This window comes from Rhinoderma darwinii, chromosome 7 (genome assembly GCF_050947455.1).
Source record: "Rhinoderma darwinii isolate aRhiDar2 chromosome 7, aRhiDar2.hap1, whole genome shotgun sequence".
NCBI lineage: Eukaryota > Metazoa > Chordata > Amphibia > Anura > Rhinodermatidae > Rhinoderma > Rhinoderma darwinii.
The window spans coordinates 91559365-91587245 of NC_134693.1; the positions used below are offsets into that span (position 1 = coordinate 91559365).

Below are 27881 nucleotides of genomic sequence, written 5' to 3' on the forward strand. Positions count from 1 at the left end.
TTAAAAGGGAAAAATGGAGTTCACTCCCAAAGAAGTTTACCGCTAATGCATTTCGTGCCTGTGTATGGTTCTTAGTCATAGCTTTGACGAATGGCAGAATGTTTATAATAGCTGTGAATTGTTGCTACTAACCAAGGACAAAATTAGCTTCAATGAAGGTACTAATAAACACACCCAACATCGCTTGTGATGCAGGCGCCTTACACAAGCCAAAACAAGTCCAAATGGATCTATCGCCATATGTTAAACTATATATCTTACAGCGTGGTCTCCCAGCAATAAGAATATTAGTTACATAGTACGGTTGAAAAAAGACACATGTCCAAGTTCAACCAAGGAATTGTTAGAGCCAAACTACACTGAAACCCATAAAAGTTCAGCTGTGATTTATAATTTGCCCTCAATATAATACTCACTAAGGCCCCAAGCACACTACCGTAAAACCGCGGACCGCAACACGGTCTGCAGTTTTACGGACCCATTCAGTTCTATTGGCCGCGGACACGTTTCCGTATCGCTACTGAACTGTGCTGGGAATTATGGACCATGTCCTATTTTACGGGCTGTGCTCCCATGCTTTGTATGGGAGCATGGCCTGAAAATGCTGTTGGGCGGCTGTGCCCGCAATAGTGGGCTGTGATTACGGGCATGGCCGTGTGCATAGGGCCTAAGTCATGGATGCTGAGGCTTGGTGGAGTCCTCAGTGTAGAGCTGCTTTATCTGTTCCTGTAGCTGAGGAAATACTTAAAATATTTTTTGTTTGTGACAAATGAAATAACCGCTTTAGGTTCACTAGTGATCAGTGCTGCCTTCATGTCACAGGAAGGCATAGGGACAGCTAGAAAACATCCTACAGTATGAGGGTCTCCTGAAACTATTTCTCTTATCTCGTCTTCCTTAAAGGGTAAGGCCTCGTGCACACTTCCGTCACCGTTTTCACGGCCGTTTTTGACGGATCCGTGTGTCCATTTTAGCGGCCGTGTTATTTCCGTGTACACTCCTTGTTTCTGTTTCCGAGCGCCGAGCATGGTACTGTCCAGGGTGCTGAAAGAGCATGGTTGTTCAGCGCTAGTCATTGTACAGGGTGCTGAAAGAGTTAATGGGCTGCACTGATCGGCGGTAACTCTTTCAGCACCCTGGACAGTGACTAGCACTGAAGAATGACCGTGTTCGGCGCTCTCAAAATACAATTTTAATGAAATAAAAAATCAGTTCATACTTCCTTTCCTCCTGTCCGGCCTCCTGGGATGACGTTTCATCCCATGTCACCTCTGCAGCCAATCGCAGGCTGTAGTGGCGGTCATGCAAGTCTGGATGATGTCAGAAGGCCGGCCTCCAGGGATGATGCTTCATCCCACGTGACCGCCTCTACAGCCAATCACAGGCTGCAGCGGCCTCTGCAGCCAATCACAGGCTGCCGCGTCATATGGGAAGGTTGGACTGGAGGAAGAAGAGGGACTCGTCACCAAGACAACGACCGGGGTACGTATGAACTGCTTTTTATTTTTAATCGGCAGCCTCTTCTCTCTATCAGTGACTGATAGAGACAAGTGGCTGCCAATTAGTGTAATATATCTGTAATGTACTTCTGCCCGGCCGTTGCTAGGCAACGGCTCCATCACACACGGACGGCACACAGATGCCTTCCGTGTGCTTTCAGTTTTTTGACGGCCCCATTGACTTGCATGGGCCTCACGGTCACGGAATCTCGGACCAAAGTAGGACATGCTCTGCTTTTGATCGGAACGGAGCAACGGGACCGTCCAAAAAAACTGAAGTGTGCATGACCCCATTGAAATGAATGGGTCAGGGTGCTAGCTGTCAGAAAAACGTCTCGCACCCTGAAGAAAAAGACTGAAGTGGGCATGAGGCCTTACTAAACGTTCAACAAACTCCTGACATGTCCTAGTGACATGTCAAGTTTTGATTGGTGGTGGTCCGAGCACTGGGACTGCCACCAATCGCTAAAATGAAGAGGCAGAATTTACTGGTGCGAGCGCTCAGCCACTTCGTTTCTGTTGGGCTTTTTCCGGAAATCAATGTAGGGGAGTACGGGCTCAATAGATAATCTATGAGCCCATACTCCGATACATCGGCTTTCCAGAAAAAGCCAAACAGAAACTAAGCGGCTGAGCGCTCACACGAGCACTTCTGCCTCTTCGTTTTAGCGATTAGTGGAGGTCCGAGCACTGAAACCCCCACCAATCAAAACTTATGACGTGACTATGAGATTTCAGAAGTTTGTCAAACGTTTAGTTACCCTTTTTAAAGAGGCTCTGTCACCAGTTAATTAATTCCCTATCTCCTATCTAATATAATAGGCGCTATGATGCTGATAACTACAGTGTGATTTGTTTTAAAAAAATATATATTATTTGCAAAGTTATGAGCATTTTTCTAAATTTGGCTCGAATAGCCAAATAGGTGACTCTTCCTTTTCACTCTGGGCAGTGTAATGTTTTCTATATGACGCTGTCCAATTCGGATACAGCTTTGCCCCCTTCCCTGCCCAGCAACACAGCCTGATCTATCTCCGGTAGTGTCACAGCTAGAACTGCGATCCGGGTGTCATATGAAAGATTAGAATCTCCCGTTTCATATGCCACCAGCCCGAGATATGGCTGTTTGAAGTGATCCCGCTTCCCTCTAGAATGTGTCTCATACTGTGTGAAGAAGCTTGATGCTGATATTAAAGGTCAGAGGCTGTGAGGTAGCTCCAACTCAGGAGAATTGCTGCTGGTACCTCCCAGTTGTCTGTTAAAGGCTCATTTACATATTTAGAAAAAAATAAAGCTCATAACTTGTAAAATAAACGTTTTGGGACACAATTCTCACTGGCATTATCAGTGTGACCGCGCCTATCAGATTAGCTAGGAGATAGGGCATTACTAAACTAGTGACAGAGACTCTTTAAAGGGGCTGTACAGGATTAGCAAAACATGGCTGTCTTTCAAAAACATTGCCACGCCTTACGTGGGTGTGTGGTATTGTATCTCTGCTCCATTGAAGTGAATGGGGCTGATCTGCAATACTACGTACAACCTGTGGACAGGTGTGGCGCTGGTTTTGGAAGAAAGCGCCTAGATTTTGCTAATCCTGGACAGTCTCTTTAAAGAAAAACCTAAGGGGAAAAAAAAGCGTACACAGCGCAAGATAAACCTCATGGATGAGGTAGAACAAATATAAAGGAAGGTGATGGCGCTCACCTTTGCAGGTTGTACAAGTCAGGTACAACACTGATGTAAGTATGTAAAGATTTTAACAAACAGCTGCTGCTCCCCAATCCAGATGCCGTTAACATGGAAACGTGGTGCCGCAATGTAATAGAATTGGAAGAAAAATGTATGGATATACAGGGGAGCGCTACTAGTAAGTAAACAGTCAACAATAGTAAAATCCTTAATTTATTAAATATAGGCAACGTCTTCATCAGGCCAAGGAAGGACAAACAGTACAAAGAGACATCTTAAGTAATAAGCCAAACATGATTATAAAATCCAGAACAGCCCAAAAAAAACGCGAAAGCAAAGCTCATGGAGAGAGCAGCTGTCAGTGACGTCATTCTTCCAATTTTACTAGTCCCTTTAAAGAGAGACTGTCACCACATTATAAGTGACTTATTTCCTACATAAGGAGATGGGCGCTATAATGTAGGTGACAGTAATGCTTTTTATTTAGAAAAACTATCTATTTTTACCACTTTTATGAGCGATTTTTAGCTTTATGCTAATTAGTTTCTTATTGCCCAAGTGGGCGTGGTTTTACTTTAAACCAAGTGGGCGTTGTCATACACTTCTCTCCATTCATTTACACCGCACTAGCGATATTGCTATGTGCAGCTACATACACACACTATAACGTTACTGCAGTGTCCTGACAATGAATATACATTACCTCCAGCCAGGACATGATGTGTATTCAGAATCCTGACACGTCTGAATCTTTTCTGTGAGATTTCCAGCAAGGCAAGCGTAATCTTGCGTGATTACGATGTAAACTGTCATTTAAAACGAGATTACGTTTGCCTTGCTGGAAATCTCACAGAAAAGATTCAGACATGTCAGGATTCTTTATACACGCCACGTCCTGGCTGGAGGTAATGTATATTTATTGTCATGACACTGCAGTAATGTTAGTGTGTGTATGGTCACTGCTTGGTCAGGCATACACTCCTCTGTACAACGCCCACTTGGTCTAAAGTAAAAACACGCCCACTTGGGCATTAAGAAACTAATTAGCATAAAGCTAAAAATCGCTCATGTCCTTATGTAGGAGATAGGGCACTTATAATGTGTTGACAGAGCCTCTTTAACCCCTATGAGGGTGACATGTGGGGAAGGGTATTGAGGTTTACCGCAGTAGATTTGCAGTAGAGCAAGGCTTTGAGTCACAGATTGGTCGGTGGTTATATAAACTGTTCTTTTAAATAAATAAGCAGAACCATAGCCCAAGTCTATTTCTGGTAGTAAGTTTTTCATGAACATGTATCAAGAGAGGAAGGCAGACCAGGCATCTTATTTTCCGACTTCTGAAGTGCTTCCCGTAGCTCTGAGCTCCTCTGCTTATCAATTATTTCCATCTCTCTCAGTTTCTGCAAATAAGACAAAAGATGTGCTAAAACGGAGATAAAACTAGCAACAAACAATGTGCAAAGTTATAATTATTTACAAAATGTATAAAGAGGTTTCCTAAATCAGTGGTTACCTGTGAAATCTCTATGTTAATAATGTTGTAGTACTGCTTTTCTCGACCCAGAGCTTCCATCTCTTTCAGGAAATCCCATCTCTCTTGTATTTCTGCAACCACTGAAAAATAATCAACAACAAATTCAGTCTTTTGTCTTAAAGGGGTACTAAGGGAGAAAATAAATTGGACTCCTACAAAAAAGTATAAGTCATTGTCTCACATGGTAAAATACACTGGGGCAGCTTGAGCTCTGTTCAAATCATGTCTAGGGGCTTAGTTCAGTGAATACACTGAGGTAATCCCCACACCTGTTGTGGTCGCTGACCGCCAGCACGCTGTACTCACCAGCAGCCGCGACAGCGGGACACTGAAGGCTTGCTGGCGTCTCCCTCCCAGAAGATGCTAGCACAGGCGGCTGCACTCTGCTACTCCTGCCTCTAGGGTGCGCACATGTGCTCGTTACCGGCCCTTCCACTCCTTGCCTGAATGTTGTTGTAGTCTTCACATGTTTGTTAAGCAAATAGTCCCTTAGAGTGTTTGTTCCGGAGCTAAAGTCTAGTGTTGGAGTTCTGCCACGTCCGGTGTCCTCTTCCTCATCCGTTGTCCACTGCCACGCCAAGCAATAACTGCGCCAAGGCATCTGCTGCATCTCATGTCTGTCTGGACTTTCATACAGGTACTCTTGTGCTTAGACTTTCCGTTGACTGTTGTTTAGTCAGTGTAATGTCCGTGGCTGTGGGCCGTCAGCTCCAACCTCCCCCTGACAGCCGCATTCACAAGTCGGCAAGCACTGGCCCCAGCCTGCACCTCAGGAGACGCTCGCGTCCAGTCACTTCAGCATGATCTCGTAGGGTGAGCGCGCACGCTCGTGCCTGCTCTTAAAGGGGCAGCGCGCACCGGACATTCTGATGACCCGTGAGTACCGTGGACTATAATAGGGGTCCAGCCCCCTGCTTCTATGCCTGAGCGTTGTTGTTGTTCCCTATAGTTTGTATATGTGATGGTCTCCTAGTGTGTTCCTGTTCCTTGCATTTGCATACCACCCTGGTCTAGCACTGTGTTGTGCCAAAGTCGTGTCGTGCTGTTCCACGTCTGACCTGCTTCACCACTCCTGACGTCTACCTGCTGCCTAGTCCAAGTCGAGCCTGCCTTGCTACTTTCCGAGCTGCCACAGGTACCCTATACGAACTATAGGCACTCCCCCGGATACGTCACTGGAAGAGTGCACAATGAGGGAAGGAATAACCTGTATAAATAGCAATAGAAAACACATGTGGGCGATGACGTCATACGCCGGAACTAGCGTATACTAGGGATGCACGGTGCATCGAAACTTCGATACTGTTTCGATACTCTGCATCCCTAAACGGTTCGATACCGCTATTTCCTGTATTTCGATACTGAGCTGCGCAGCCCAGTATAGTAATACATGAATGTATGGGAGCGCGGCTGTGTAATTCAGCCACAGCCCCGCTCCTGAGTCATGATAAGTTCGCGGGGTCAGGATGATGTGATGCAGCCCGCGCTGCACTAATGAGCGGCGGCACTGAAGACAAAACATGGCGGGCGCGCTGCAAAACACCCCCATGTTCTGTCTCCAGTGCCTGAACCGCCGCTCATTAGTGCAGCGCCGGCCGCACCTCCTTATGCTGACCGCGCGCGCACTTCCTGTCAGGAGCGGGGCAATGGCTGTATTACACAGCTGCAGCCCCGCTCTATAACGGCGGAGATCAGAGAAACCTCTCATCTCCGCCGTTATTCCCCTGAATGCTGCGATCACAGCTGACTGCAGCATTCAGGAGAAAATGAGAAGGGGGGATGCCCCTGGATCGCGTCACAGGGAATTCCTGTGACGCGATCGAGGGCCATACCATATATGGGCAGACAGCCCAGGGTCTATTGACGGACCCCAGGGCTGTCCTACCATATTTCATGTTGTTAGGACATACCCAAGTATGTCCTAACAACTGCCTGTGTGCTATCTGTCCACAGGTTAATGTACTGGCACATATCTGATATATGTCAGTACATTAAAGTTTAAAAATAAAGTAAAAACAAAGTATTGTTAAATTTAAAAAAAAATACACATTCACCTTTTTTACAATAAACATTAAAATAAGTCTCAATACATAAAATATACACATTCAGTAATGGCACGGCCGTAATAACCTGCACAACAATTTTTTTGCATCATTTATGATGTGTACGCTGTAAAAAAATAAAATAAACACGGCTTTCTATCACTTATTGGGGGGCACGAGGTGCGATGATAAATTTAACCTCCATGTTCCTCACATTAATAGTAATTAACCCCATCATGTACCTCACACATTAACCCATTATGACTGAGAAACAGGATGGGATTAATTACTATTAATGTGAGGCGCGTTCAAAATTCATCACACCCCGCGCTTCACATCAGAAAACGGAAGATTTTTTTTTTTTTACTACTGTTGGCAAAGTATCGAAATTGGTATCGAAATCGCAATTCTAAACGAAGTATCGGTATCGAAGTCCAAATTCTGGTATCGTGACATCCCTAGCGTATACTCCAGCACGTGAAACAAGTGCTATGAGGAATCCCTGCCACTGCAGAAGAACGAAACTTCAAAACCGCTCCAACGTAATCTGTGCCTCCTGTCAAGGAGGTTATCTGGCCTTATCTCCCCTGAAGAATTCTGGCCACAAGGAAACGCGTCGGGAGAAGGCAAGGATTGATTGCCTAATTATAAGGAATAGGAACGGAACAGGACTTTGACAAACTACGGAACAGGTAGGAGGGGTCATTACCCCACAGATATTAACATCTATCCTTCTGTGAAAAAGACCACTCGCATGCATTGAAATCATTTGGAGCACCATTTACACTCTGCAAAAAATGTTCATATCAATATAAAATTTACGTTTTATTGCATGGAGCATTACATCTTCATGATAAGGAAGATTTGTTTGTTGTAAACAGTCTTGTCCTAGTGAGTCATTTTGTTTTGCACACTTTTTTAAAACATGTTACGAGTAAAGGTTACATTTTAAACAAAACTCTAGTCCTATTCCAGTGATCTGATTACAGGTTGGAGTATGTCAAGGAGATCCTGTTGAGAAGATTCATCAGGAAGTCTTCTTCACCGGCTACAGCCAGATTCTTCTTTGTGAAGAAAAAGGATGAGTCAATCCGACCGTGCATTGATTACCATGGGTTAAACCAAGTCACGGTAAAAAACAGGTACCACTTGCCACTGATCTCCAAGCTCTTCGACAGGATTTGTGGAGCTGAGGTTTTTACTAAGCTGGATCTACACGGGTTTATAACCTGATAGATATACGCAAGGGTGACGAATGGAAAACTGCCGAGACGGTCATTACGAGTATCTTGTCATGCCATTTGGACTGTGTAACGCACCAGCAGTATTCCAAGAATTTGTGAACGGCCTGTTCTGTAATCTTCTGTATGTCTGTGTGGTGTATCTGGATAACATCTTGTTCTACTCCCCTAATCTGATGACTCAGCATGTACGCCAAGCCTTGTTGCGGCTAAGGGGAAATAAATTCTACGTGAAACTGAAGAAGTGGGTATTTGAAGAGATGATTGCCATTCTTGGGCTATATTGTCTCCAAACGTGGTCTTCAAATGGACCTGGAAAAGGTAAGGTCTGTCTTGGAGTGGTCACGTCCTCAGGGTCTCCGTGCTATACAAAGATTTCTTGGATTTTCTCATTTTTACCGTCCGTTCATCCCAAATTTCTCATCCCTTACCGCTCCCAGCTCCGTTCTTACAGAAAGAGAGTGAACGCTAAGGACTGGACCCCTAAAGCAGAGTCTGCATTTTCCAACCTCAAGAGTGCCTTCACGTCTGGCTCTGTTCTTCATCATCCTGATGATACGCAACAGTTTTCTGTGGACGTTGATGCCTCTTCCATTGGTGCTGGAGCACTCCTGTTCCTAAAGAATTCTAAGGGTAAGGCAGTATATTCTCCAAACTCTTCCCTCCTGCTGTGCGCAACTACTCCATTGGGGATCGAGAATTGCTCGCTGTCTAGTTGGACTTGGAAGAATGAATACACCTGCTAGATGGGTCCTCTCATCCCATCATCTACACCGATCACAAAAATCTTACCTATCTGCAGTCTGCACAGCGACTGAACCCTCGTCAAGCTAGATGGTCACTATTCTTCGCCAGATTAAGTTTTTGTTTCCACTTCCGCCGTGCAGACAAAACCATTAAGGCCGATTTTTCTCTGTCTCGATCATTCGAAACTGACGACTCAGAAGAGAAACCTCAAAATATTATTGATCCTTCTAGGATTATTGCTGTAAATTCTCTGCAGATCAAGGACGTTCCTCCTGAAAAGATTTTTGTCCGTCCTGCTGACAGGAAAATAATTCTCCGCTGGGGGCATAATTCAAAACTGGCTGGGCATTCTGGTGTGTGCAAGACTCTGAACTTTATTGCTTGTCATTATTGGTGACCCTCCCTACGTAGAAATGTCTTGGACTTTTGTTTCCTCCTGTGCTAATTGCGCCCTAAACAAATTCTCTCATTCTAAACCTGCTTGTCTGCTCCAACTCCCTGCTGTTCCTGATGATTCCTGGCAACACATTGCTATAGATTTTATCGCTAAACTTCCCCATTCTGCTGGATGTACTACGATTTGTGTAGTAGTGGATTGTTTCTCTAAAATGGCACATTTTATTCCTTTAACGGGTCTCCCCTCAGGTCCTCGTCTGGCAGATCTGTTTGTCCAACCCATCTTTCGTCTATATGGACTACCTCTTCATATTTTTTCTGACCAGGGTGTACAGTTCACGTCTAAATTCTGGAGAGCCCTGTATAATCTTTTGGATGTGAAGCTAGATTTCTCTTCTGCCAGTCACCCACAGTCTAACAGTCAAGTGGAAAGGATCAACCAAACACTAGAGCATTATCTCCGTCATTTTGTCTCGATCCAACATGACAATCTGGTACAGCTCCTGCCTTTGGCTGAATTCTCATAGAATAACCATACAAGTGAGTCTACTGCTTCCTCTCCATTCTATATATTGTATACAGTCAGCACCCACGAGTTTGTCTTCCGATGCCAACTATGTCTCAAGTGCCAATTCTTCATTCGGGACTTTAATTCACATCTGGCAGCATACCAAGTTCGCGATACTTCAGGGAGTGGATCGCATGAGAGCATATGCCGATAAGAAGAGAAGGGTCCCTCCTCAGTTTCTCCCCATAGTCCAGGTCTGGCTCTCTTCAAAGAACATTCGTCTGCAGATCCCTTCTCACAAATTTGCTCCCAGGTTCCTTGGCTCCTTCGAGGTGTTACAACAGATAAATCCAGTGTCCTATAAGCTTCGGCTGCCTCCTGCTATCAAAATCCCCATCTCCTTCCATGGGTCCCTTTCTAAAGCCTGTTGTCCTGAACCGCTACGGTAAATCTCCTAGTTCTGCAGTTGCTCCCAGAGTAGGAGGAAATACTTTCTATCTTGTGGACTGGAAAGGGTTTGGTCCTGAGGAGAGGACCTGGGAGCCAGAAGAGAACATCAATTCTCTGGCTTCTCCCTCCAAGCACACGCGGCTGCACTCTCCTCCTGCGTCTAGGGTCTTAAACGGCCAGGGTGCGCACCAGGAGATTGTTCCCCAACCTATCCCCTTACACCGCAGACTATTTAAATGGCTCTGTCCTTCCACTCCTTGTCTGAGCGTTGCTGTAGGCTTCCCATGTTTGTTAAGCAAATGGTCCCTTGGTTGTATCCTTCTACCCATATACTATATCCAGTAAGGCTGGATTCACACGAGCATGTTCGGTTTGTAAAGGACGGAACGTATTTCGGCTGCAAGTCCCGGACCGAACACACTGCAGGGAGCCGGGCTCCTAGCATCATAGTTATGTACAACGCTAGGAGTCCCTGCCTCTCCGTGGAACTACTGTCCCGTACTGAGAACATGATTACAGTACGAGACAGTTGTCCCGCAGCGAGGCAGGGACTCCTAGCGTCGTACATAACTATGATGCTATGAGCCCTGCTCCCTGCAGTGTGTTCGGTCCGGGACTTGCGGCCGAAATACATTCCGTCCTTTACGGACCGAACATGCTCGTGTGAATTCAGCCTGTTTGTAACTGAGCTAAAGTCTAGTGTTGGAGTTCTGCCACGTCCGGTGTCATCTGCCACGTCAAGCATCAGCTGTGCCAAGGCATCTGCTGCATATCGTGTCCATCTGCCACGCCAAACATTAGCTTCCACGCCTAATCTGTGCCACGATTCATCTGTGCCAAGGCATCTGCTACATCTCATTTCTGTCTGGGCTTTTATCCAGGTACTCGTGCTTAGACTTTCCATTGACTGTTGTTTGGTCAGCTGCCACTCCGTTACGGCGGAGCGGCCTAGTGGGTCCACATACCCCGGAAATGTGACAACACATTTGCCACTGTATGCCATACAGTGGCATATGTCATCCATAGGCCCCATGTAAAAAAAAAAAATAAAAAAAATTATACATTTAAAAACAGCATATGTCTATAGCTTTCCATACCTCCTCTATGGATAGAACTGCATTCGCCAATGGGTACAAAATTGTAATAACTTTATCAGCAAGTGTAAGCACTAGACATTATCCATTATTTGAGCCCTCATATATGAGACTAATGCTCCTTCAATAATCCCTTGCCAAAAACTTACACTCATCAAATCTGTCCCTTTCCTCTTTGTCATCTTCCCCAGTCTGCTGTGGTGGTACTTGTGGTACGTCTGGAAACTCTTTCCCTGTAGACATAAGGTTTTGAAGTCTGCTTTTCTCTTTGTTGAGGTCTCCTGTGGAGTTTAAACAAAATAAAGTAAGACACGTGCTGCATGACCTTATTTCAGTGAACCCATATTTTTGTTACTTTTTACATTATATTTCCTACAGCAGCACACAATGTGTCAACTTGCTTGGCCCCTACTTAGAATAGAAGACATGTTAATCAGCAATAAAGACTATTTACACAAATGACAATTAAGACAATTAGTCTAAGACTGACTTTGACAACAACGTTTTTCACGACCAAAGATCGCGGTGTTGTCATGCCTGCATTCCAGTTAATAAAAGCGAATGTGGCCGCGTTGCGACCCGTAGGTTGCTGCAATCGCGATATGACCGTTGCAAGACTGCCGGGCAGCACAACCCTCTCTATCTAGAGGTACTTCTGCTTTATTTGAGATTTCCCTTTTTATTTTTTTTTACGTTTTTGTGCTGGTGTTACTTGCTCTAGCTCTGCATATCTCCAGCTCACAGTAAAAGGTTTTCCATGATTCTGTATATTGGTGGCGAATTCCCCCCCCCCCTTTTATATAGGAAGTTTTTTTTCTTGTCCCTCATGAAGGACAGAACATTTGTGTACCGGCTGTATATTAGTGCCTTGTCTCTCAGTCTGCTTCCCAGCATGTCAGATGCCAAAGAGAAGTGATTAATAAGGATGATTTGTCCTACTGTAGTTTGGATTGTACCTTTCCTTGGCAGCATACTACATTTGATTCCTCAGCCTCATCCCTACTCTTTATGTAGTATAGTATTAGGGTATGTTCACACGATGAGAGGCATTTACGTGTGAAAAGACAGACTGTTAACAGCTGCCTCGTTTCACACGTAAATGCTCCTCGCATTTTGCGAGCCGTCTGAGACGCTCGTAAATCTTGAGCTGTGCTTCATTGAGTTCAATGAGGAACAGCTCAAATTACGTGGCAAAGAAGTGCCCTGCACTTCTTTGCCGAGGCAGTCCATTTACGTGTCGTCGTTTGACAGCTGTCAAACGACGACGCGTAAATTACAGGTCGTCTGCATAGTACGTCGGCAAACCCATTCAAATGAATGGGCAGATGTTTGCCGACGTATTGTAGCCCTATTTTCAGGCGTAAAACGAGGCATAATACGCCTCGTTTACGCCTGAAAATAGGTCGTGTGAACCCAGCCTTACATTGCCTTTTCTGTCAACCTGCGCATCATTTCTGGCTCCCATGTAGGTGCATGCGCAATGTCTCTAATATAGTTTGGACTCCACACTGTAGTTCAGGTGAGTCTCCTAGAGTGCGGTGTCCAGCTCTGTGCTTTTGCACATGCGCCAGTGTCCTCAGTCTCGCGGGGACTGCGGGTTATTTTGGGAGGGCTTTTATAACCAGCTGCTTTCACTTTGCCATGCAGCAGCCCTCTCTAGGTAGAAGTATTTCTGCTTAAGTGGGGGTCTTTCTGTTTAATTAGTGTTTGTTTCTGACTAACTTGTCTTCTAATTTTAAGTAGGAGTCAAGCAAGTTAGCTTATTGTGTGCAGTCTATGGACTCCAGGAAATAAAAATTTCAGGTAAGTAAATTCATGTGCAAAATCATAACTTTTATTTGCCTAAATGCAAATGCACTGGAAATACTACACATTCAATTCCAAATCAAAACAATAACAACATATCCGTTCTCTGAACGCGTGGGTACTGCCAGTGTATCCACTAGATCAGCAGCAGGAGCCTGGCTCCTGCCCCAACTGCCGGAATTGAAGTGAGCTCCGATTCTGGCAGTTTAATCCATTAGATGCCGTTGTCAATAGCGACAGTAGCATTTAATGTGTTTGACAGCGCGAGGGAGCTCCCTCTGTCACCCTATCGGCGCTCCAGCAAAGTAATCGCAGGGCGCCGTTGGGTTTCCATGGCAGCCGGGGGCCTAACAGGCCCCCAGGTCTGCCTTCAGCAACTGCCTTTTAGGCCATGCCAGAGGCATGGCATAATATATTGCCTGTCAGTTTTGCGCTGACAGGCAATAATGCTTTGGTATACTAAGTATAGCAAAGCATTATATCTGCGATCTAAAGATCGCAAACTGAAGTCCCCTAGTGGGGCAAAAAAAAAAAAAGTCAAATAGTTAAAGGTTATGAGGAAAAAAAATTACAGTAAAAATAAAATCCACTTTTTCCCCAAAAAGTGGTTTTATTTAGTAAATGACAAAACAAATAACACATACGAGGTATTGCCGCGATCGTAACGACTCGAACAATAAAATTAACACATTCATTAAACTGCCGGACGAACGGCGTCCAAAAAAAATGCAAAAAACAATGGCAACATTTTTTTTCTCCTCCCATTCCCCTCATGAAAAATAAAATAAAAGGTAATCAATAAGTCCCATGTACCCCAAAATATTACTATTTAAAACTACAACTAGACCCCCAGACGAAGGCTTCCGGGCCGAAACGCGCGTCGGGGTGGACACCAGGCACTTCACAATGGGTAAGAGACATGCATTAATTATTTATTTATTTGTTGCATAGTGCCACAGGCATTTGTACCATGATGTGTATATATAGCTGCAGTCTCTCATCTGTATCATCTATGGGCTGTTGTCCCAGTTTCACGATACGGAGACAGTATACATCATATTTAGCAGTACTGCATGCATTACCCAGCGGCTTCTAGTGTTTAACAGTTGGCTGTTTGCACATTACTTCTCAACTATATATTTACTGCCACTGTTGTGCTTGAGCCTATCTACACAGAGCCGCCTTTCACATCTTGTGCTCTGGCTGTCCATTTTTCCATGTGGTAAATCATCTCTATGTTGTCACATATTTGTTTATTTTAATTGATTCAATAAACTTTCATTGTTTTATTCATTTTTCGTGTGCTAGACTCCAATTTATAGGTTTTGTTGCATATTTAGTGGGTGCACCGTTACAACCATGTGTATTTATGGGCCTTTGGCCCGGTTCCCTATAGAGCCCATACATTCACCATTGAAGGGCCATTTTCTACGAATCTACTAGGGAGCTCTTTGGTGTCCTCCATCTAGGTAAAAAACTACAACTTGCCCCGCAAAAATCAAGCCCACATACAGCCACATTGACCGAAAAATAAAAAAGTTACGGCTCCTGGAATGCGGCGAAAACGAGTCAATTTTTTCCAAAATGATTTTTGTTGTGCAAACGTGGGAAAAATAAAGCCTTTATATAATTGGTATCCCCGTAATCGTGCCGACCCATAGAATAAAGGTAACATGTTATTTTAGCTGCATAGTAAACGGCGTAAATCTATAATGTGAAAATCAATGCTGGAATAGCTGCTTATTTTCAGTTCTCTCTAAAATAAAGTTAATAAAAGTTAATCGATTTTATATACACATTCATTTTGGAGCATCTGGTAGACGCCATAACAGGACATAGACATCCTTCTCTTATACAGCGATTGTGACAAAGGCCTGGGATGGGCCAAAACGTCTTTTGAAAATCGCCAGACAAAAAACAACATAACAAAAAGTTGAATTACTTTGAATAAAAATAAAAAAAATTGAGAAAATCTATTTCTACGTCCATCATTTCTATAGAGTGCTTGGATTTTTCTACTATACTACATTGTGGGATATCCGTCCTGATCCCTTATAGCACCTGAATATTCCTGTCTAGGAGTGCAGTCCATCATTCTTTCAATAAAAGTTAATAAATATATTATATGCATCCAAAAATGGTGCAATTGAAAAATACAACTTATAAAAAATCAAGCCCTTATACGGCTATGTCGACAGAATAAAAAAAAAGCTACGACTGTTGGAATGTGACCGTGAGAAAACAAAAAATAATCCTTGGTCGCAAGGAATATATTGGGGTGTTCAAAAAAAAAATAGCCGTGCCAGAATTTCTCTTTTAAAAACTCAAAAGTTGAATGTATAAACTGAAAAAATGTTTCAGACTTCACTTTAACACCTTCTCGTTTTTTCATCCCCACCTTCCAAAAGCCATAACGTCTTTATTTTTCCATCGATATAGTACTATGAGGGCTTGATTTTTGCCGGACGAGTTGTAGTTTTTCGTAGCACCATTTATTTTGCCGTATAATGTACTAGGAAACGGGCAAAAAATTATTTGTAGGGTAAAAAATGAAAAAAACAGCGATATCCTCCATGGTTTTTTGCGTGCCGTTCTTACGGAATTCACTGTGCAATTAAAACAACATGTTAACTTTATTCTGTGGATCAATACGATTATGGCGATACCAAGTATATATAGTTTTTCTATATTTTACTACTTTTACAAGTAAAAACCTAAGTGTAAAAAAGAAAATTTATTTTGTGTTGCCAAATTCCGAGAGCCGTAACTTTTTTTTATTTTTCCGTCGATTTAAGTGGTATAAGGGCTTATTTTTTGCAGGATAAGCTGTAGTTTTTAATACCACCATTTTGGTGTACATGCAACATTTTGATCACTTTTAATTTCATTTTTTGTGGGAGATTAGGTGAGCAAAAAATAGAGATTCTGGCGTTCATAATTTTTTTTTTTTACGGCGTTCACCGTGCGGGTTAAATAATGATATATTGTGTATATTGTAATAGTTCAGACTTTTACAGACGCGCAATACCAATTATGTTTATTTTTATTACTATGCTCTAGGGGGAAAATGGGAAAAGTTTTTTTTTTTTGAACTTTTAATTAAAAAAAAAAACAACTCATTTCTACTTTTTTTTTTTCATTCGTCCCCCTAGGGGACTTCAACCAGCGATCGTTAGATCGGTTGCACGATATACTGCAATACTAATATATTGCAGTATATCGTGATTCTTACAGGCATCTATTAAGCCCTGCCGGAGGCAGGGCTTAATAGGTGCAAAAAGATGGCGGACCTGGGGAACTTCATTAGGCCCCCATGCAGCCATAGCAACCATCGCCCCCCCCCCCCCGCGATCGCGTTGTGGGGGGCGCGATGAGCTGTTAGAGGGGGTCGCCCCCCTCTTTCTAACGATTTAAATGCTGCAGGTCGCTATTGACCGCAGCATTTAACGAGTTAAACGAGCGGGATCGCGCTCGAGCGTGATGCCTCTCGTTACTCTGAAGTGAGCCCGCTCCATACTTCCCCCTACCCGACTTTGGCGTATGGATACGTCAAATGTCGGGAAGGGGTTAATTAACTAATTTTTAGTGCCATAACCATTGTTTCTGACAACTGCTTGACATGTTGTTGCATGGAGTCGACCAAATTCTGGCACCTCTGAACAGGTATTCCAGTCCAGGAAGATCGGACTACATTCCACAGTTCTCCTGCGTTTTTGGGTTTTGCCTCAAAATCCGCATTTTTTATGTCACCCCATAAGTTCTCTATGGGATTGAGGTCAGGGGATTGGGCTGGCCACTCCATTACCTCAATCCTGTTTGTCTGCAACCAAGATGTTGTTCGCTTACTGGTGTTTTGGGTCATTGTTGTGTTGGAAACACCCATTTCAAGGGCATTTCTTCTTCAGCATAGGGCAACATGATCTCTGGTATTTTGATATATTCAAACTGATCCATGAAACATCCCCATATCATGATTGTTGCACCACCATGCTTTACTGGCTTGAATTCAGTGCTCGGGGGTCGTGTGACATACTGTATGCTACCACTAGACCCAAAAATAATAATTTTGATTTTATCAGTCCACAAAATGTTGCGCCATTTCTCTTTGAGCCAGTCAATGTGTTCTTTGGCAAATTTTGACCTATTTCGGACATGTCATTTATTTTTATTTTTTTCAACCATGGGACTTTGCGGGGAGTTCTTGCTGGTAACTTTGCTTTACTTAAAGGGAATGTGTCGCTAGAAATTATTTTTTTCAGTTAAACAATTACTATTAAAGTGATTACACATTGTTTTAATTTTTTCACAAGTCAGGAAATATTATAAATTAGATTCTAATTTATAATATTTCCATGTGCTGGCCACTAGAGGGAGCAGTTCCCAAAATTGCAGCATGGTCACTGCGGTAAAGCAAACTCATTGATGTATGCTGCAAATTTGGGGTGGACACACTCCTCTAGTGTCCTCACACAATCCCCCCTCCCTTCTTCTGGTTAGTGCCAGGAGAAGGAAGGGTTTGAATGTCTTCAAACCTCCTACACTGTGTGCCGCCATTTTCTGAGCGACTGCACAGTGCTAGGAGGATTAAATACAGGGCTCAGCAGATGGTATCACGCGAACATAATACACCTGAACATACACCAACATAAATTACCTGTTCCTGCCTCCGCTGGTCCACGCTACTCCTCCTTGCGCCTTTTCTTCGTTGAACATATGGCTGGAAGTCGTGGCCGGAAGTCGTCATCTTACTGTTCGGCAGCGGCTTCCGGTCCACATGAAAATGGCACCGGATTTTGCTCTACGAACGAGCTTCGTTTTGGTCTGTGTGGGAGCGGCGCATGCGCCGTTCCAACAAAGAAGGCGCACGCAACCGAGAATGGAACGGCTCCCGGGGTTGTATATGCCGTATTCCATCTCTGTATGTGCCGTTAATCGACACATACAGAGATGAAGAAAAAAATGGCAGCCCCCATAGAGAAGTAAAAGTCAGAAAACATTAAAAAGTAAAACATGAGAACACAATTAAATGTAATTTTTGAAAATGTTATATTAAAAGCAATATGATAAAAAAAAAATCATGACCCCTTTCCTTTAATCGGCTTCTGATTGTAGCAGTACTCACTGGTAACTTCAGATCTTCTTTGATCTTTCTGGACGTGATCATTGGCTGAGCCTTTGCCATTTTGGCTATTCTTCGATCTATTCGAACAGTAGTTCCCCGCTTCCTTCCTCGTCTTTCAGGTTTTGGTTGCCACTTCAAGGCATATGAGATAATTTTAGCTGAGCAGCCTGTAATTTGCTTCACTTCTCTGTTTTTCCCTCTCCAATCTACTTTTTAATCACAGTATGTTTTTCATCAGAACAATGTCTGGAATGACTTATTTTCCCGAGTATTTCAGAAGGAAATGTACTATAACCAACATGTGCAACATTTGCCACCCTCCTACCTTACACAAGGGCCAAAATTGACGCCTGTTATTCCACGGAATGAAAGACTTCACCAATTTAATTCCTCACTGCTATTATTTTGAATAAGCCCCTTTCAATTAATGTTTCAATTCCTCAGAATGAGTGGCATGCATGTCCTAATTGTTGGCTCTGTTTTTTTTCTACTACATTTACAAGTAAATTATTTGCGGACTAGATATCACTCCTACCAAAAACATTGATTTATCAGTTTAATGCTGCCATTTTTTTAACACTACTGTATATTCATACATATATCCTTAAGAGAGTAATGAGAAGCAAGCTATCATTGATTGAGCATGCTCTTCTCCATGGCTTCAGTATTGACTATACTTAGGGGAGATTCACACGAGCGTTGCGTTTTTGCGCGCGCAAACAACGCGGCGTTTTGCGAGCGCAAAAACCATTTGACAGCTGCGTGTGTCATGCGTGTCTGATGCGCGGCTGCGTGATTTTCGCGCAGCCGGCATCATAGAGATGAGGCTTGTCGACGCCCGTCACTGTCCAAGGTGCTGAAAGAGCTAACTCTTTCAGCACCCTCGACAGTGAATGCCGAACACAACAGCGAAAAACCTGTAAAAAAAAAAGATAAAGTTCCTACTTACCGAGAACTTCCCGGCCGTTGCCTTGGTGACGCGTCCTTGGTGACGCGTCCTTGGTGACGCGCCTCTCTTGACATCGGGCCCCACCTCCCTGGATGACGCGGCAGTCCAAGTGACCGCTGCAGCCTGTGATTGGCTGCAGCCTGTGCTTGGCCTGTGATTGGCTGGAGCTGTCACTTGAACTGAAGTGTCATCCCGGGAGGTCGGACTGCAGGAAGGAGACAGGAGTAATCAGTAAGTTAGAACTTCGTTTTTTTACAGGTTCATGTATTTTGGGATCGCAAGTCACTGTCCATGGTGCTGAAACAGTTTAACTCTTTCAGCACCATGCACAGTGAATCTCTCCCGACGTCGCGGACCGGAAATTTTTTTGCCGGGTTCGGCCAAAACGAGTTTGGCCGAACCCGGTGAAGTTTGCCTCGGTTGTCGGGGTTCGCTCCTCGCAAAGACACTCCGTTTGGATGCTTGGAAACAGAAAAGCACGTGGTGCTTTTCTGTTTTCATTCATCCTTTTCACTGCTGTTGCGCGAATCACGCTCGTCCCACGGAAGTGCTTCCGTGTGGTGCGCGTGATTTTCACGCACCCATTGACTTCAATGGGTGCGTGATGCGCGAAATACGCAGAGTTATTGAACCTGTCGCGCTTTTTGCGCAGCAGACAAACGCTGCGCAAAAAGCACGGACTGTCTGTACTGCCCCATAGACTTGTATTGGTCCATGCGTGCCGCGTGAAAACCACGCAGCCCGCACGGACCGAATACACGCTCGTGTGAATCCCCCCTTTAATGTGGTCATCAAACTTTTTGTCCTCATAGATAGTTCTGTTGAGAATATGTTGTTATTTTATTTGTTTACTGAAGAAGCGCACAAAAACAACATAGAAGTGCATTTCATAGGGCAACACATATATGTACGAATGCGGAGGTGAGGAAGGACATGGGACAATAGCTGTTCTATACATTACTTCTCAAACACAGGAAATCCTATGTAGCATGTCCTAATAATAAAGCATGTGAGCTTGCAAGTTTTATACGCTACTTACTAGTTGCTCGAGGTTGAAACTTTTCTCTCGTGTAAGCATCCCCTGCCCGACACCTCCCTGCAGGTCGTAAGCTTGGTCTTGTATTTATGATGGAAGCTTTTGCTGACCGAGATGCAGACACTGGAGACTTAGTTTGGGCATTGCTGGAACTTTGGTGACATTGGATTGGCAGTGCACCACCACCTTTGAAAATAAAATCAGTATAGATCAGCAGCACTGGACAGGAAGATAGAGGTTGGATGCAAGCCTCTTAGGTCACAGTCCAATGACCCTTCAATATAAGTAAAAGGAAAGTGAGGCAGCACTACCAAATTTGTGAAAAAAATTATCCGTTTATTCCACTCATGTGCGACGTTTCAGCTCATTGTGAGCCTTTCTCAAGCATAACAGTGAAGTACAAAAAGCACCTATATAGGCAAATCACAATCAAAATCTCATTACAAGCATTTCGTGAAATAATAAAAGATTAATAAAGCTGGTATATATAAAATCGTGTCAATAAAATCCCTTGTAGGTATTGTGACATCCTGGGGACCACTTAGCTCATGGGATCGCCATCTCCCAGGTGAGATGGTTGGCACACATAGAAAGTTCACTCCAACTTCTTGAGTAAAAGGTTTAAACCAGCCGCAGCTAGCTTTAGGGTATGTTCACACGCTGAGCCAAAAACGTCTGAAAATACGGAGCTGTTTTCAAGGGAAAACTGCACCTGATTTTCAGACTTTTTTTGAGCAACTCACGTTTTTCGCTGCGTATTCGCCCGTTTTTGGAGCTGTTTTCAATAGAGTCTATGAGAAAACGGCTCCAAAAACGTCCCAAGAAGTGTCCTGCACTTCTTTTGACGAGGCTGTAATTTTACGCGTCGTCTTTTGACAGCTGTCAAACGGCGACGCGTAAATTACAGGTCGTCGGCACAGTACGTCGGCAAACCCATTCAAATGAATGGGCAGATGTTTGCCGACGTATTGGAGCCGTATTTTCAGGCGTAAATCGAGGCATAATATGCCTCGTTTACGCCTGAAAATAGGTCGTGTGAACCCAGCCTTATTGTCTTCACAACAGCAATCAGTGGTACAACAATAAACATACAAAATAAACTCTAGGCCGTCCAGCCTCTAACTAACGCATTCAGTGTCCCTCACTATGTGACACTGAGCCTTGTGCCCAGCACCTCAAAACCTTCAGTTTTTACCTCACACGGTGGTGACTCTCACAGGCTAGCATGCCTGTCTTCCCCAGACTGAGAGCCCTGTGTGAACTGTACACACCTGAATTAAAGAGGTGTCTCAGGTGAAGCCTAACTAGGCTCATCAGACAGCCCAAGACATGGACTCTCTGTATGGAGTGGAAACCGCCCTTCTCCTTCACACTCCAGCAAACCAGGCCCTATTCCAGGCTTTACACCCAAGCAATAGCAGAGAAAACCCTCTCTGCTGTACATGCTCCCTGATTGCTTAAAACCTGAGTTTCTGCACTGTCCAGTAGCTGCACTGCTACAGTATACTGACAAATATATATCTATCTCTCAAGTAATACATATAGTTAGTGAAAACCTCATATATTGTTAATAAGGCCAATCAATGAGATTAGCAAATGTCTGTGACAACATGTGAATAATATCACCACAGGTGTATTAAACAACCTTTTAAACCATTCTAACCTCGCTGAATCGGCTGTTAGCGTCCCACACTGTCCACTGCGCATGCCCATAGGTTACATCACATCCGATGTAACATTGATGCGCGAGTTGATGTTCAACGTCATAACGCACATGCGCTGTACACACTCGTGATGTGAGTCACAATTTTGGAAAAGGGCACTGCTGTTTTATCATATCTCGTAAGTATCATGGATTATTCTCATTCCAAAAGTAACTTTGTGTAATTAATTCACACCCTATAATGCATACGCAATATCTAATATATATATATATATATATATATATATATATGAGGAGATATGACATATGTCTGTGGACTCTAAGGGTATGTGCACACGATGAGAGGCTTTTACGGCTGAAATGACAGACTGTTTTCAGGAGAAAACAGCTGCCTCGTTTCAGCCGTAATTCCTCCTCCTCGCAGTTTGCGAGGCTTCTCTGACAGCCGTAAATTTTGAGCTGTGCTTCATTGAGTTCAATGAAGTACGACTCAAATTACGTCTGAAAGAAGTGTCCTGCACTTCTTTTGACGAGGCTGTATTTTTACGCGTCGTCGTTTGACAGCTGTCAAACGACGACGCGTAAATTACTGGTCGTCGGCACAGTACGTCGGCAAACCCATTCAAATGAATGGGCAGATGTTTGCCCACGTATTGTAGCCCTATTTTCAGACGTAAAACGAGGCATAATACGCCTCGTTTACGTCTGAAAATAGGTCGTGTGAACCCAGCCTAACAGTCCAGTGTCAGTGTAATGATCTACGGTGTGTCCGTTCATATTCGGAGCAATAAGCATAGAGAAAAAAACTGATATGTAAATCTCACAAATGACCTGCGAATACTAAAAATATAGGATGTGACAGGTGCGTGATTTTTACGCAGCGAAAAACTCACGACATGTTCGTTCTTTCTGTATATTTCGCGCATCACAAACGCATTGAAGTCAATGGGTGCATGAAAATCACGCGCACCACACGGAAGCACTTCGGTGGGACGCGCGTGATTCGCGCAACAGCAGTGAAAAGGATGAATGAAAACAGAAAAGCACCACGTGCTTTTCTGTTTACAAACATCCAAACGGAGTGTCATAATGATGGCGGCTGCGCGAAAAGCACGCAGCCGCGCATCATATGGTGATGACACACGGAGCTGCTAAGTGCCTTTTGCGCACGCAAAACGCTCGTGTGAATCCGGCCTAAAAGAGAAAAAAAGGAGATATTCTTAGGAGCAATATATGGATAACATGTCAGATAGTTATATTCTCAATAGTTATGATATGGACAAATATATATATTTCTTACTTAATTGTCAAACTGTTATTGTTTTCCAACAGAGGGAGAGACATAGAAACCATTATAGAACTCCGAGCAAATATCAAATCAAAGTCAGGTCATGGGTTATCTAGAAAAGCTGGGAAAGATCTTAAAGTCCACATTAAGTACTCTTGGGGATAGGGTATCTAATTTAAAGATCCATTCAAGCTCTAATCGTTTTAATTTTGAAATCCTATCGCCACCACGTCTATGGCGGAGTACATGATCAACTATAAATAACTTAGTCATTTTCACCATGGTTTTTCTCCACAAAGTGCTTGGGCAGAGGTAAATCAATTTTTTTAGTGCGAATCGTTGATTTATGATTATTGTTGAGTTTTTTGCATTTCAAGGTAGTTTCACCTACATATAATAATTTGCAGGGACATTGTATAATATATATCACATAGTCTGATTTACATGTTAGATGGTATTTAATTTTATGCACGGTACCTCTTGTCGGATGGACAAATGCCTCACTTTTTACAAGATTTTTACACTTAGAGCACCCCAGACATGGGAAACACCCTGTTTTTGGAGGTGCTAAAAATGTTTGATCATTTTTGACCGATGATCCTACATCCGCATGGACCAAACGATCTCTAAAATTCCTTGTCCTGCAATAAGCCATACGGGGTGGAGCTACAAATTCTGGGATCTTATCATAGGTACTCCTCAATATCCCCCATTTTTTTTTAAAATAATTTTTGCAATTTCATTACTTTTGTGGGAATATGTAGATACTAATGCTAATCTGTGTGATTTAGTCTGTATTTTTTTCATAAGAAGATCTTGTCTAGGAATCTCATCAACTTTTGATCTTTTATTATCCAATAATCTTTTAGGGTATCCACGATTTTTTAATTTCTGGGACATGTCTCTCAACCTGATTTCCAACATAGAAGGATCCTGGACAATCCTTTTAACCCTTAGCATCTGACTATAGGGGAGGGAAGCAATCATTGGATGCGGATGACAACTTTCAAACCTCAACAGGTTATTACGATCTGTAGGTTTACTATATAGATCGATACACAACTTGTCTTTTCTAAAGACCCTTGTATCGAGAAACTGCCACTATGTCACTGACGATACCATGGTGAATTTAATTTTGCTATTCACCTCATTCAGGAATGAAAAGAAACATTCAAGCTCTTCCTGGGAGCCAGTCCAGATTACGAAGACGTCGTCTATGTATCTCCACCACCTCAAAACCTTGGTGAAGTGGGGAGACACATAGACAGCGTCTTCCTCTAAAGCTGCCGTAAACACATTGGCGTATGTGGGCGCCACGTTAGAACCCATGGTGGTTCCCCTCCTCTGGGCATAAAATGTGTCACCATGTAAAGTAATTTTCAGTTAGAATGATTTCCAACAGACACATCAAAAGGCTAATACACTCCTGGGTATAGTCTGAACCCTGTAATGCATTAAAAACCGTATGTAAACCCCTAGTGTGATTGATTGAAGTGTACAGATTGCACACATCGAAAGATAACAGTATGCAGTCACCGTCTAACTCAATCTCATCCAATTTATTCAGGAAGTCTGTTGTATCCTGAATATAGGATTTAGCTGATGTTGCAAAGACTCTCAACATTTTGTCCAGAAAAATTGCAATAGGGGAAAAAATTGAGCCACAGCCCGATATCGGTCTACCCAGAGGGTCAATCATTTACTTGTGGATCTTTGGTAGACAATATAGTACTGGGACCACTGGGTGCCGCACTGTCATAAAGTCTTGTAGATCCTTGTCAATGATACCTGCATGGTAGGCGCGTCGTTCAATAACCCATCTATTACTCTCTTAATTCTAAACTTTGGATCAGAAGGTAATAATTCATATACATTTGAGTCATCTAGTTGTCTGGCTAACTCAGCCAGATATATCGATGTGTCCATGACCACCAAGGCACCACCTATGGGGGATATTGAGGAGTACCTATGATAAGATCCCAGAATTTGTAGCTCCACCCCGTATGGCTTATCACAGGACAAGGCATTTTAGAGATCGTTAGGTCCATGCGGACGTAGGATCATCGGTTAAAAATGATCAAACTGTTTTAGCACATCCAAAAACAGGGTGTTTCCCATGTCTGGGGTGCTATAATTGTAAAACATCTTGTAAAAAGTGAGGCATTTGTCCATCCGACAAGAGGTACCGTGCGTAAAATTAAATGCCATCTAACATGTAAATCAGACTATGTGATATATATTATACAATGTCCCTGCAGAATTATTATATGTAGGTGAAACTACCTTGGAATGCAAAAAACGCATCAATAATCATAAATCAACGATTCGCACTAAAAAAAATTTTTATTTACCTCTGCCCAAGCACTTTGTGGAGAAAAACCATGGTTAAAATGACTTTAAAGAGGCTCTGTCACCACATTATAAGTGCCCTATCTCCTAATATAAGGAGATGGGCGCTGTAATGTAGGTCACAGTAATTCTTTGTATTTCGAAAAACGATCTATATTAAACCACTTTTATGAGCCATTTTTAGCTTTATGCTAATGAGTTTCTTAATGTCCAAGTGGGCGTTTTTACGTTAGACCAAGTGGGCGTTGTACAGAGGAGTGTATGACGCTGACCAATCGGCGTCATACACTTCTCTCCATTCATTTACACTGCACTAGCGATATAGTTATATCGTTATGTGCAGCTACATACACAAACACTAACGTTACTGCAGTGTCCTGATAATGAATATACATCACTACCAGCCTGGGCGTGATGTGTATTCAGAATCCTGACACTTCTGAATCTTTTCTGTGAGATTCCAGCAAGGCAAGCGTAATCTCGTTTGAAATGACAGGTTACATCGTAATCTCGCGAGATTACGCTTGCCTTGCTGGAATCTCACAGAAAAGATGCAGAAGTGTCAAGATGCTGAATAAACATCACGTCCAGGCTGGTAGTGATGTATATTCATTATCAGGACACTGTAGTAATGTTAGTGTTTGTGTATGTGGCTGCACATAACGATATAACTATATCGCTAGTGCAGTGTAAATGAATGGAGAGAAGTGTATGATGCTGATTGGTCAGCGTCATACACTCCTCTGTACAACGTCCACTTGGTCGAAAGTAAAAACACGCCCACCTGGGCATTAAGAAACTCATTAGCATAAAGCTAAAAATCGCTTATAAAGTGGTTTAAAATAGATCGTTGTTCTAAATAAAAAGCATTACTGTCACCTACATTATAGCGCCAATCTACTTATATAGGAGATAGGGCACTTATAATGTGGTAACAGAGCCTCTTTAAGTTATTTATGTACCCCGAAATAGACGTGGTGGCGATAGGATTTCGAAATTAAAACGATTAGAGCTTGAATGGATCTTTAAATTAGATACCCTATCCCCAAGAGTACTTAATGTGGACTTTAAGATCTTTCCCAGCTTTTCTAGATAACCCATGACCTGACTTTGATTTGATATTTGCTCGGAGTTCTATAATGGTTTCTATGTCTCCACCCCGTATGGCTTATTGCAGGACAAGGAATTTTAGAGATCGTTTGGTCCATGCGGATGTAGGATCATCGGTCAAAAATGATCAAACATTTTTAGCACCTCCAAAAACAGGGTGTTTCCCATGTCTGGGGTGCTCTAAGTGTAAAAATCTTGTAAAAAGTGAGGCATTTGTCCATCCGACAAGAGGTACCGTGCATAAAATTAAATACCATCTAACATGTAAATCAGACTATGTGATATATATTATACAATGTCCCTGCAAATTATTATATGTAGGTGAAACTACCTTGAAATGCAAAAAACTCAACAATAATCATAAATCAACGATTCGCACTAAAAAAATTGATTTACCTCTGCCCAAGCACTTTGTGGAGAAAAACCATGGTGAAAATGACTAAGTTATTTATAGTTGATCATGTACTCCGCCATAGACGTGGTGGCGATAGGATTTCAAAATTAAAACGATTAGAGCTTGAATGGATCTTTAAATTAGATACCCTATCCCCAAGAGTACTTAATGTGGACTTTAAGATCTTTCCCAGCTTTTCTAGATAACCCATGACCTGACTTTGATTTGATATTTGCTCGGAGTTCTATAATGGTTTCTATGTCTCTCCCTCTGTTGGAAAACAATAACAGTTTGACAATTAAGTAAGAAATATATATATTTGTCCATATCATAACTATTGAGAATATAACTATCTGACATGTTATCCATATATTGCTCCTAAGAATAGCTCCTACTTTTTTTCTGTCAGAGAATACAGCTCTAGAATGGTTTAAAAGTTTGTTTAATACACCTGTGGTGATATTATTCACATGTTGTCACAGACATTTGCTAATCTCATTGATTGGCCTTATTAACAATATATGATGTTTTCACTAGCTATATGTATTACTTGATATATATTTATATATATATATATATATATGTCAGTATACCTACAAGGGATTTTATTGACACGATTTTATATATACCAGCTTTATTATTCTTTTATTATTTCACGAAATGCTTGTAATGAGATTTTGATTGTGATTTGAAAATAAAATGTTGGCATTCAACATTATTTGTTAGCATATAGTTTCTTGTCATTTTTGGAAATGTTTTCCCATGTTTTCAGTCTACATAAAACCGCCATACTGCCATATAGTTCGAAAACTGCAATACACAGCCAACGTAATACCAACCTATGGTGTCCAAATAATATAAAACATCCAAATAATACTTTCTAAGGCCCTGTTCACACTGAGTTTTTGATGTGGAAATCGCTTCGGAATCGGCACCAGAAACCGTCTGAAATCGCCCCCAT

General features: G+C 42.7%; 1 protein-coding gene across 4 annotated transcripts in view; it reads right to left on the reverse strand.

Moving 5' to 3' along the window:
* Positions 1-4452: 4452 nt before the first annotated feature.
* The window catches only part of C7H22orf23 (chromosome 7 C22orf23 homolog), a 40177-nt gene continuing 16748 nt past the window's right edge, over positions 4453-27881 (reverse strand). For all 4 annotated transcript variants that reach the window (XM_075833672.1, XM_075833671.1, XM_075833676.1 and 1 more), the window contains 4 exons: positions 20120-20302; positions 11353-11484; positions 4705-4805; positions 4453-4591 (listed from right to left, as the gene is read on the reverse strand). In XM_075833672.1, the coding sequence (XP_075689787.1) occupies positions 4475-4591; positions 4705-4805; positions 11353-11484; positions 20120-20302 (533 nt within the window). In that variant the 3' untranslated portion in view covers positions 4453-4474. The remainder of the gene's footprint in view (positions 4592-4704; positions 4806-11352; positions 11485-20119; positions 20303-27881) is intronic.